The 12,518-nt window shown below is 37.5% G+C and overlaps 1 protein-coding gene across 9 annotated transcripts in view; it reads right to left on the bottom strand.

Annotated features, from left to right (window-relative positions):
• The window catches only part of TUT7 (terminal uridylyl transferase 7), a 99,317-nt gene extending 87,507 nt beyond the window's left edge, over positions 1–11,810 (bottom strand). For 6 of the 9 annotated variants that reach the window (XM_027874930.1, XM_027874933.1, XM_027874938.1 and 3 more), the window contains exons 1-4: positions 11,709–11,780; positions 8,699–9,240; positions 2,379–2,557; positions 1,948–2,064 (exon numbers count right to left, since the gene is read on the bottom strand). In XM_027874930.1, coding sequence (XP_027730731.1) covers positions 1,948–2,064; positions 2,379–2,557; positions 8,699–9,212 — 810 coding nt within the window. In that variant the 5' untranslated portion in view covers positions 9,213–9,240; positions 11,709–11,780. Of the gene's footprint in view, positions 1–1,947; positions 2,065–2,378; positions 2,558–8,698; positions 9,241–10,956; positions 11,254–11,708 lie in introns of those variants that run through there. The other 3 variants (XM_027874932.1, XM_027874931.1, XM_027874939.1) reach the window with 3 other exon arrangements.
• Between the last annotated feature and the right edge of the window lie 708 nt (positions 11,811–12,518).

Below are 12,518 nucleotides of genomic sequence, written 5' to 3'. Positions count from 1 at the left end.
TAAAATGCTGGCAGATTTTTCTGTGACATTGATATTCTTGGGATAATCCCACTTAGTTGGGTCTCACAATAAATTTTCTGCAGAATTGTTTCTTCCAACACTTCTTATTTTTGTGAAGCAAAACTGCTCATAATCTTTCTATATTCACCTCCAAAATATTTAACAAATGAGCTTGTATTCTAAACTGATGATGTGCTTGGCTATCATGTCTCTCCACTGAGCAAGTGTTTTCTGGCTGAGACAATATTCAAATTCTTTTGGCCTCCTTGTTGTGGTGATCTGAATACTGGTTAAACTCTCTTAAGAAATAGTGATAATCAGAATTAACATCTTTATTATTATCCATTTCCCATAGCTTATTCAAATATGTTAAGTAGGAACTACTGTAATTACAGGTAGTGTTATCTTTATCTTTTTTCCTAATTTACTAATTTTTATTTTTGCTGTATTAACAATAATTGAATTTATATAGCACTTTGAAATTCACAAAACACTTTTCTCACAACAACCCTGTGAGCTAGGGTGATAGGACTATTCCCTTTTATAGATGGGGAAACTAAAGCTCTGAGAGATTGAATTACTTGCCCATGAACACAGCTAGCAAGTATCTGAGGCAGGATAAGAATGCAGGTTTCCTCATTCAAGTCCAACACTATACCACACTACCACCATGAAGTCAATGACCTGAATGCCACGCTGACAGATAATGCTGAAATGAGTCCCATTTTAGTAACCAGACATTTCTTTTCTATTAAGACATAGTAAATTTCATTTAAAAAAAAAAACTGATATTTAGTGCTTGTCCTGCCCAATGCCTTCTGATGCTTTCTGAAACAAGTATTGATGATACATACGTGAGGCTTCTGAGTAATTTATATGCCTCTGGTCTCTTTAATTTCTTAATCCTGAACCATATTTTCCAACACATTTTTTGGCTGTTTTCCCTGTGCCCACCTTCATACTGAAGTCACTGAGTATCAAGGTATATGTTCACTTGGTTTTGAGGAACTTGTCAAGTTCTTCGTACTTTCTCCTCTGCAAGAAATGTTAGCACATATGCTACAATTATTGTCATGGCAGTCCCCTTTGTCTATATTTATCAGGAGATTTGGCCAAGATGCGATGATCAGGTATTTCATGAAATGACATTTTTATTGCCCTCTGAATAAAACCAGCCCTGTCAACTCCTTTACTCATTTCTACAAAGAGAACTCGGGCCTAAGCCATTCTTCTGTTTAATTCCAATTTCTGTGTCTTCTGGTTTCAATAAAGACGTGGTTCAATTTCTCCAATATCATTTCAACTACCTGGGTCACTGGATAAAGATGTTAGACTCAGGAGTAGGGACAAGTAAACAGTCCATAGATGACCTATACAGATACTTTCTTTCATGCTACTTTGCTACCACTGAATACAAGCAGAAGGGAGTTGCACAGGCCTGGGGGCCAATTTTTATCTATTTCATGTCAGACATGGAATAGTGGATAAAGAACTGGCCTTGAAGCCAATAAGACCTGGATTCAAGTCCTGTCTTTGACACATACTGGCTGTGTGACTCTGGGCAAGTCCCTTACCCTTTTAGTGCTCTGGGCAACTCTCTAAGACTACAAGTTGCACAGAAGGTGCCCGTTTGCATTGTTAAAGAGAGTTTCCTCATCTGGGAGAGTTCCCTACATCAATGAAATCACAGATTCAGTCTATCACTAGCCTATGTGTTATTACCATAGCTGAAGACTTTATAATTGAGTGGCCAGTGTTCTGGTGATGAACTTCATGCTTAGCTAGGTTGGTCATTAGGCGCTAGACACAGTCTCCTACCATGGCACTAGTAAAAGTTTCAAAATTGGGATACTAATATATAGAGAGATATGAATATCAAAATGACAACTGAGAACAAAATATAAACATCTATACATATCAATCTAATTATGTTACATATTAACTTACCTTTATGTTTTTCTTGTGCCTCTTCTCTTTGATGTGCTTATGAGCAGATACAATGGATTCAACTAAGACATCACAGAGTTTGCATATGTATTTTGCTGTGGGGTAGTTTCGTGAGCGCTGAAATTTAGAAAGATATAAATATTGCCACTCATAAGTTAGCCCAAAAGTTAGTTCCTGTCTATTTCCTGAAGTGAAGCAGAGTAAATTAACTTTATTTAACCATTTACACATCACTAACTTTAAGTCACTGAATATAATCCCAAAAATTTTGTAAGAACAGTTACATTTACATGGAATATGTAATTCCACATAATTTAATTCTATGGAATGTGGTCTAACATGTAGGGTTTGATCCTTAATAACAGAAAAGTAATAGTTCCAACATTAAAAATACTGCCTATTGTTAATGAAAGTATGTGAGAAAACATTACCTTTCTTAGCCTGTCAATACAATCTCTCTTTAATCGTTCCTCAGCCTGTCGTAAGCCCAGTAGTTCTTTCACTGACAGCACTGACTCATCTATAACAGGGCCATCCATGTCTTCCTCTTCATCGTGCTCTTCTTTTCTAGTTCTCCTCGATTTTCTGGGTTTCTTTGGCTTCTTGTTTTCTTAAGTTAAAATGAATTTCATTAGCAGTATTCTACTTAAAAAAATGTTAGGTGTGACTAACTACCCATTTTAGCTGAAAAGACTGGACTGTTAAACTGACCAGTAGAAGAGTGTGGCTTTCCTGTAGTCAAGTTCACTTGACTTTAAGCACCTCACCTGGCTATTTCAATCCTTTATAAGGTATATAAAGGATTCTTTCCTGAAATTTTAATTTAAATCTTGTTTTTACATCACATTTTCTAAATTTATTCATTCCCTACTGAGTAAGCAATTCCTTATAACAAAGAATAAGAGGGACGAAAAAAAAAGCCAAACCAATTATCACAATTCAATATGACATTGTATTCAATACTCCACATCCACAGTCTTCCACTTCTGCAAAGACAAGATGTATTTTCTGAACTCTTCTGCCAGGCCAAGTTTCTTGGAAATTATAATCACACAGTATCCAGCTTTTCGTTCTTGTTCATCATTTTTTTTTTTTTGCTTTTTGGTGAGGTAATCGGGGTGGAGTGTCTTGCCCAGGGTCACACAGCTAGTAAGTGTCAAGTGTCTGAGGCCAGATTTGAACTCAGGTCCTCCTGACTCCAAGGCTGGAGCTCTATTCACTGCGCCACCTAGGTGCCCCTATTATGAATTTTTATGGCGTGCTTAGAAAATGGAAAGCCTTAAGTGAGAAAATCTACTTTAGTCATTATTGTTTATACTTTTCTTGCGTTTCAATGGAAAAGAAACTTAAGGGTAAAGATTGTGACTTCTGAACACATGCCTGTACTTACTATTCAGATAAAAGTCAATTTCTACTTGATTATAAGCTCTTTTTTAGGATAGGAATACCACCATTTAAAATATTTGTATCCTCAGCACCTAGAAGTGACCTTCATGTTAAGAGGTGCTTTAAAAATTGCCATTAAATTGAATTCAGACAAGCTTTTATTTTAACTCAACAGAGTAAAAAACAAAACGACAACCACAATCACCAAAAAACCCATATCAGAAACTTATGAATAAAACACATAATAGAAAGGAAACACAATATTTGGCCATTAAATCTTTCAGCAAAAGGCAATTTATAAAACACTCCAAAGTCCTGAGACCAAAAAAGTCAGAATATGTGAATTCTTACTAACACTTAACAGCATTAAACTATTTCCTATTTTCTTCAAACTTTTGCCTTTCCCTATCCATCATTACCTAATTACTTTACATATTTCAAGTAATGTGAGGAAAGGGAAGAGTTAATATTATCAAAATAAACTTTTTTTCCAAAAATAAATTTATTTCTTCATGAACTCTGCTAGGTTCTCATCTCCCTCAGGCCAAACAAATAATCTGCTCCTCTTATAAAATGTAAACATCTGTCTATGGGACTTAAACAAGGATTACAAGGTTAAATTTTGAAAAATTATTTGGTTTCATGCAGCTCTGGATGGGTCCTTCACAGCTCTAAAAACAAAGCGATTTGAATCTCAAGTTCAAGTTTTGATTCTAATGGTTCAAAGAATAGTTTTAAAAATTATTCTTTGGAAGTGTAAACCAACAGAAAAATACACACTATTTCGAAGTCAAGTAAGCAGCATAACTCAGCACATATAGTTCTACCATATGTGCAAGACCAGCAATGAGTCAATCATTTAAAAGAAAAATTCTGTGGCAGTTGGAGGCCCTGGATCTTCATTCCAAACCAAAACAAGCCAACAAAAAAATTGCTGACAAGAGCTGTGAATACTAAGTAACACTCTGCTTATATCTCTATATAAGAAACATAAATTATGTTTTCTGAGAAGCTCCTAAGAATACTATCCCTGGCTGTTGGGAGAAAAAAGTCAAAGAGTAACAGTTGGGGAAAGTGCAATTGAAAAGTAGTACAAAAGAAAGTTCCCAATAAAAAACTTTTAAGGTACAGTCCTATAAAGAAATGAAACGGTTTTAGGGAGAGAATTAAGGAAAAAAAATTATTTTAGAAAAGTGAAGCATCTTATTTATGAGATTCAAAAATATGTTCATTATCCTGGAATCAGGAAGACCTTAGTTCAAATCCAGCCTCAGTCACTTACGGGCTAGATAACCCTGGGCAGGTCATATAATCTGCCTGCCTCAATTTCTTCAACTGTAAAATGGGGATAATAACAGCACCAACTTCCCAGCATAATCATTGTGAGGATTATAGGAAATAATAATGGTAAAGCCCTTAGCACAGGACTGGCACATAGTAACATAGTAAGTGCTTAATAAGTGTTTGTTTCCTTCCTTCTTTTTCTTTTCTAAGTACCAATTATCATAAGAAGCACCCTTTAGTGAGATCAGCAAGAAGATATCTCTGTAAGGTTTCTAGATAAAAAGTTGCACCTTCACATGGTTTTCCAACTTCATAAAATCATTCTAAATTATCTCAACAATAGGAAGCAAAGAAATAAACTAAGTTGAAGCTATGATGCTATAGGACATTATGAGTAACTTTTTAAAAGTAATCTCTTTATATTTTTGTGAATAATTATAAGTGGATACACTACCCTTAATGGTATTAATCTAATACAATCCAACAATTATTATTAACTGTATATTGAACTGAATAACACTTCTTTCATTTCCTCTGAAACTTAAAAAAACAATTTGTTCAGGAAATTAATTCAATACTAAAATTTTCTTGTAAATATTCCAAAGGAACTCATATTAGCACAGCCAAATGTTTTGAAAAACATTTGTCAAAATGTCAAAACTTATTGTTCTGAAAACAGCTATCCAAGACCAAATTTGCAACATACAATATTGTCAAAAGCTTCTCAGAACACATTAAGAATGATTTTAATTCAGGTGTGGCTACGTTGTCATTTGCCCCACCTTTTAATAACATAATTTTCCCTCAATGACTACATCTGAATTATACTTTCTTAATCACAGAGAGATTTTTTTAAACTTGAGACTAGGCAATAATAAATATTTGCATTAATGCAGTTTTTATGACTATCAGTAACATCTAATACAGGGGAACTGGTTGGGGTGGGGAGGAGTTAACAATGTAATAATGAGTTCTATCCACTGGCTTTGCTTCTTTGGGCTTTATTCGTGGAGGACTTTTATTGGGTAGAAAGAGGTAGCAGGAGAAGTTTAAGAACCATTTAATTTTTACATGGAACCAAGTTTCTTTAAACCAATTTTCTTTCTCAGGGTCACTTGGATTACCAGCATATTAAAACTATTATCTTCTATAGCTTACTCAACACATCCAAACAATTATCCTGATGTCCGGACAGCAGTGGCTTCTTTCTACAGAGACTGATATTAACATCACATTGTTTACAAACAGTGGAGGAGATGTGATTACTGTTGATATTTAACCTGAATTCAGTTACCACGGAAGAAGACACTCAAGCACAATCACAAAAAGTAATCAGAAAATCTTTGACTGTATCAAAAAAACTAATCAATGCATAGCATGTATGAGTCTCAAATTTTTATAGTTGGGAGGTCTCATCAAGCTTCCTGTTAACATTTTATTCTTAAAATGTAAGCAGCCTTGCCCAATGCTAGACTGTGTATGAGCCAAGGGCATAAGACAGGAAAAGCAACTGGTAACAGATCCACATGTTACAGAAGAAATTATTACTAATGTGTGTTTTCTGCACATGTAGTTTGCTCAGTGGAATCACAGACCTCATCCAAAATTGTACTTTTCTTTTTAAGGCAATTACGGTTAAGTGACTTGCCCAGGGTCATACAGCTAATAAGTGTCAAGTGTTTGGTTCTGAGGCCAAATTTGAACTCAGGTTCTCCTGACTTCAGGGCCGGTGCTCTATCCACGGTGCCACCTAGCTGCCCCAAAAATGTACTTTCTATATGCAAAAATCTGTTTTTCTACCTTAAACAACAAGATTTACATCTCTGTCGTACATTATTTCATCTCTAAGACATGAATCAATTTGGCATAGAGACAGGACCTATGATTTCACTGGTGTACAAAGTTCCCACTGCCTCTGGCAAGGCAGGGCAGTACTTCTTTCAAGAGTTACTAAGCACTGAGAAGTTTCATGCCGGGGCACATAGCCAGGACATCAGAGATGTGACTTGAACACAGGTCTTCCTGGCTTGAGAGAATACATTTGAGTGGATTTATTTTAAGCAGTATCACTGACAGAGTTGCCATTCAATTCTTACACAAAACCGAATATCTGGTAGACTTTTTTTGGAGAAAAGATTGAAAAAATGGAAAATTAGCAGGAAAAATATAGCAAATTCCACATTTTCACAACACTTTAAAGAGGAAAGATGCTTTTTAAAAAAACTGATATTTGATACATGATTACTATGCAATCAGAGCCCATCTATAAAACTGCTTTAAAGTCTATGGCATAGAATCATCTCATAGAGGTTTTTCTACCTTTAACAATATCTTGATAATTCAGTGACTAAACTTCATTCAATACATTTTTCAAGTTTTTGTAATAATTCTTTCTTTAGCTACTGTGCTACTACTCTCCGCCCCCAAACCTCCCCAGAATAGGATGTTTCTGAAGCAGTAGCACTAAGTAGTAGATACAGAGCCTTAAGTATCACCTCTGACATATACTGGCTGTGTACTTCTGCACAATTCTAAGTAACTTTCTAAGGCAGAAGAATTGTTTTTCTGCATTGGTAGAAGCAGATTTTTCACAGGGGAGCTCCCATCCCAAAGCTGATGAATTCAGAGGACCAGGACAAATCCTCGTCCAAAACAGTTAAAATTACAGAATTTTCTTTTAAGAACAGAGATAAAGACAAAAGAGTTCTTCAGTCTGAATACTTTTCTCTAACAATGTCTTTAAGTATTGTCTCAAATTTATAAGTTGCTTAAGTACAGAGACTCTGCAAATATGAACTGCAACTTGCACTATTCAACTGTAACTTTTTTATTTTAGGCAATTGGGGTTAAGTGACTTGCCCAGGGTCACACAGCTAGTACGTGTCAAGTGTCTGGTCTAGGTCATATTTGAGCTCAGGTCCTCCTGAATTCAGGGCCAGTGCTCTATGCACTGCACCACCTAGCTGCCCCTCAACAGTAACTTTTAAAACTTTGTTATCTTGTTTCTTTTTTAAAGGCTCAACTACAGAATTCTAATAAACTTTGACAGTGCTCCCTTTTCTGCATAAAATATCACCTACACCCCTTGCCGAAGGTGGAAGTAACAGAAATATTAAATTTTTTTAACATGCAAAATGAAAGTCCCCTACTTTAAAAAGCAACATAATTTCAGCTTTCTCTTAATGTCTTTCATTATGTTATGTATATGATAAAATAACTAATGGACTTTAGTTTTCACCCTAGTTCTACCAATGATTAACTCTGACCTCAGGAACCCTATTAAATTGGATCGTGCTTTCTTTATTTGTAAAATATGTATTCAAACAAACTCTTAAGTAGTTACTATATATATATATTTTTCTGATGTTCCTGTTAAAAAACCAGAATAACTTAATACAATTTCCTACAATGCAACAGGTATTCTGATAACGAAATCATGGATTTTTTTCTTATGTATTTATCCAATATTCCTTTAACAACTCCTAATGATACCCCAACTAATTTCTTCAAGTAATTAGTAGTCTTGTATGACTAAACTTAAATTTAATTCAGGATTTTTCATACTGTTGATTTATTGATGAAGATATAGCTACAACTACTGTACATCTGATAAAAATTATGATTCAGATGGTTATTTATACAGAAATAGTTAAAACATGCAAAGAAATTACCTGCATTTCACCTTTTGGAAAAACTTATAATTAATGATTTATTCTGAATAACTGGTATCAACCTCATGAGGATCCTTTAAGATAGGTTTCAGTGTTTCCAAAAACTAAACACTGAAACTTTTATCTGTATTTCTGATGTTCTAAATGGATTAATTTATAGAAACAAAATGATCACCCTGACACGTTACATCCTAATAGGACCAGGATATGAACTATTCTGCTGCTGTACAAATATCATGATTATATTTCTTAAAATAATGCTTTAAATAAGTGACTACTTTTTGGAAAGCAGACCTGAAATGGAAAAAAATGGAACTGCTGAGAGCAATAAAAATCCACTTAGATAAGGATGCTAGATGAAAAGACATTCTTGCACTGGGGTTTTAACTGCAGAAGTTGGGATATATTACCAGAGCTTCCTGTTTGCATTTCTGAAATTTCTATGTTTGTTAGGTCTTTCTGAAGTTGCCATCTTACACTTCTGCATCCTCTTCCATCTTGCCACCTATGGCCATCTTCACCTTCTTGAAATACATCTTTTCTTGGTCGGTTTGTAACAGGAATCCTAGAGCCAGTTTTGAAATCTAACCAGTTATCTGCTTCATTCAATTCATCAGATAGCCATCTCTTAACATTATCTTTGTGGCTGTCATTTGTTCTTGCTCCTTGACCATGACTCATGTTTTTAGGTACATTTGGACTGTTTGAAATAGCATGTGGTCCTTTCCTGGGGCTGTTCCCATAGTTCCCTGGTGTTCCTTTTTTGGGGGGAAGGCCTTTTTCTGTTTTACTGCCATGTCCATTACCAGAATCATCCATTATTAAATAGTCTGGTTGTGGAGAAGCCCTCCTGAAATCATCTTCTATAATTCCACGTTCTTTATTTCGCTTGAAAAAACAAGGTTTTGCCGCATCTCCCATCATCTGTGCGCTTCAGTTTTCTTTGAGGTATCTGAAAAATTTTTTAGTAGTTTATTTTAACAAATAACATTATACTACTTTAAAAAATTGAACAATTTTTCTACACAAGTACCAGAAAGCATTTCTGATCACTGAAATAAACATAACACTTAAGTGAGCAAAGAATTAAGTATAGGGAGGGTGTGAACTCATGCCATTCAGAAACTGTCTAGTTTTTTACCCTACATTACTTTGCCTCTCTCACTAAACTAACATCAGAGGTGATGGGGAACAGATTAAACTGTAAGGGTACATCCCAAACAGTGTGGACAACCCTTAAGAAGGTAACAAAAATGATTACATGTCATTGTTCCTTTTCTTCTACTGTGCTGAGAGGAATGAGGCAAGGAGGGGAAGGTAAGACAAAGAGCTTTGAAACACCTTCACTGTTTATATATTACCACAGAGTTAAAGTAATTTAAACTAAATTTCAAGCAGTCTTTATAAAGGGAACATTTTGTTTTTATAATGTGACTATAATATCACCTTGGAATGAAATTGTCTCTGAGAGCAGGAATAGTATACTGTTGTGGTAAGTATAATATTCTCTGGTTAAAATAGTATATTTATAACATAATTGATTCAAATACTAGTTACTGTGCATTACTGTGATACAAATTTTATAATGAGGCAATTTATTTTACTAAAAATCTTAATTTTCTCACAATCTTGAAAAACCATTATTATTCACATATTTAGAAAAATTGATTTCTGTGGCACTAAGATCTCATGATTCTAAGTGTTTTATCAAGTTTCACAAACAGTATTATAAAAATGGGAAATAACACCCAAACCTTGCTTTCATTTATAGCTAACTATTGAAATGTCATGTTTCAGATTTTATTAAACAATGAGAATTTCTTGGTAAAACTTTCTGACTTAAGAGGTCACTTAATTAGAATCCTTTACTTTGTAAAAAAAAAAAAAAATGAACATTACCATATATTAAAAGGGCCTGAAAAATAAGGTTGTATCTAAAACACTGAATCTATTACACATAGCTTCTTAAATACACATTAAAATTTAACATGGTGGTATATTGCACTGAACTTCCTCTTATACATATTTTAAAATGTTTCAATGATGCTCTTTCTTTTCTTTTGTTTTCTGAATCACCACCAAATAAAAACCCTCTCTTGTAGTGAATAAATATAGTCAAGAAAAACCAATTTGTGTTGTACTGGTTATGTCTGGAAAATATATTATTCTACATCTAACCAACACCTCACCAAGAAGTGGGAGGCATATCTCATCTACAGCAGGGTCTTAACCTGGGGTCCAAAAATTCATTTTTCAAAAATATTTGCATAAGAGTACTTCAACATAGTTTCCTTTGTAATCTTATTGCATACTATGCATTTAAAAACACTTCTTGGGTTAATAAGGTTTCACTAAAATGCCACCAAAAAGGCTAAGATCTGTAGACTTCCGGAGTCAAGACTGGTCATTTCATTTTTCTAGAGTTAAGTTTTTCAAAGCTGTTTTCGTTTACAATATTGTGGTCATTAAACATAGCTCTGGCTCAACTCATGTCACTGCTTGCGTTCACATTAAGTCTTCCCAGGATTCTCTGAATTATTCCCTTTCACCATTTCTTATGGCACAATAATATCTCTTAGATTCACATACTATAATTTGCTCAACCATTTCCTAACCATTTCCAGTTCTTTCGCAACAACAAAAAGTGCTACTAGACTTCAGTACATACAGATCCTTTAGCGGTCTTGAATCTCTCTGAAAGGTAGCTTCCTTAGCAGTGGCAATGCTGGGTCAAGGTATGCACAGTTTGCAGACTTTTTGCCATATCTCATTTTACTGAGGAGGAAACCAAACCTCAGGAAGTTAAAGAACTCGTCCAAGTTCCCACATGAAGTAAAGTAGCAAAGTCTAAATTCGAACCCAGATCCTCTTGACTTGCAATGCGGCGCTCCTTGCACTACAAACACCAATGCCTCCCTCAGACCCCGGGCTACTTCCGTCTCCACACCGCTGGAAGAAGAGGGGACGGGGGGAAGGAAGCTGCCCGAGCTGCCTTCTCTCCCTCCCGGCCGCCACAAAGGGAAGGGGTGGAGTGACCCGGGACCCCCAGCCCCAACACCGGCAAAGAGCCCCCGCCCCGGCCCGTTCGGTCCCCCACGAACAAAGCGGAACAAACAGGCTCGCCCGGGGCCTCCCAACTTGCGCCGGCGCCGCGCCGGGGGAGCGCCCCGGCCTGGGAGACTGCCCCGGGGGCGCGGGGAGAGGGCGAGGCCGCGGGCCAACTGTACGCCCGGCCCGGCCCCGGGGACCGACCCGGCCCCGTCCTGCCCCGCCGGCGCCTGGGGCTCCGCGGCAACAGCGGAGACAAACCACGAGGGGCGAGGCCGAGGACCGAGGGCAGGACGGGGGAGCGGGGGAAGGCGAAGAGAGACCACCCGGACCTCTCGCCCCCCACCCTAGCCCCCTCAGGTACACACTCACCGCCTCCGCAGCGAACCCCTACCTCTTCCGGCCTCGGTCCCCGCTCGGTCTTGTTTTCTTTCGGCCCTACTTCCGGCGCTCAGCCCCGCTTCATTGTGCGTGATTGGAAGCCGCGGGTGTCACAGCCCGAGACGTCCGCCGCCCTCGCGGGAAACACGCGCCGTGCAAACAGAAGGCCCGGCGACTTTCCTGAGCTCCAGTAGGGCTTCCTCGGAGTCTCCGCCCCCTTTCTCCACGTTCTCTACCAGCCCTACCCCCTGCCGGGACCTGCCGGGGCTACCACCGGGACGGGAATTTCCCTCCGGCTTTGGGCTAATTGGGAAAGTGTTTGCGACCCCTCCCACCCCTACCCAAAACTGGGTCTGACCCTGAGATCGAGTCTAGATCTTCTATTACTTAATCCTGGGGTGGGGAGCTGCGTGCCAGAAGCCTTGAAGGCCATCGTCATAATCTGTCCATTCTCTTCCTGCATTAGTGCCTGGCGTCTATCCAGCCTAATCGCATGCTGATAGTGGGGGTCCCGAGAGTGCTGGACCTTGTCCTTCCACCCCCTGCTGCAGAAGACCTTGCCCTTTTGAAGAGTGGAGTGGGTAGGTAACTCCTCCACTAGAAATAACCTTCACTCTACAGCAGGAGCCCTAAAATTGCAGTACCATCTATTAATCTTACGTTCTATTTTCTTTAAACATATTAGATACAGGAGGTTCTTGTTTCTTTTCTTGTGCCCACCACAGTGCCTTGCATCCTTCTTTCTTTCTTTCTTTTTCTTTCTTTCTTTCTTTCTTTCTTTCTTTCTTTCTTTCTTTCTTT

Source organism: Vombatus ursinus, unplaced genomic scaffold (assembly GCF_900497805.2).
Source record: "Vombatus ursinus unplaced genomic scaffold, bare-nosed wombat genome assembly UNPS02014807.1, whole genome shotgun sequence".
Taxonomy (NCBI): domain Eukaryota; kingdom Metazoa; phylum Chordata; class Mammalia; order Diprotodontia; family Vombatidae; genus Vombatus; species Vombatus ursinus.
This window is presented reverse-complemented; position numbering and strand designations above follow the sequence as displayed.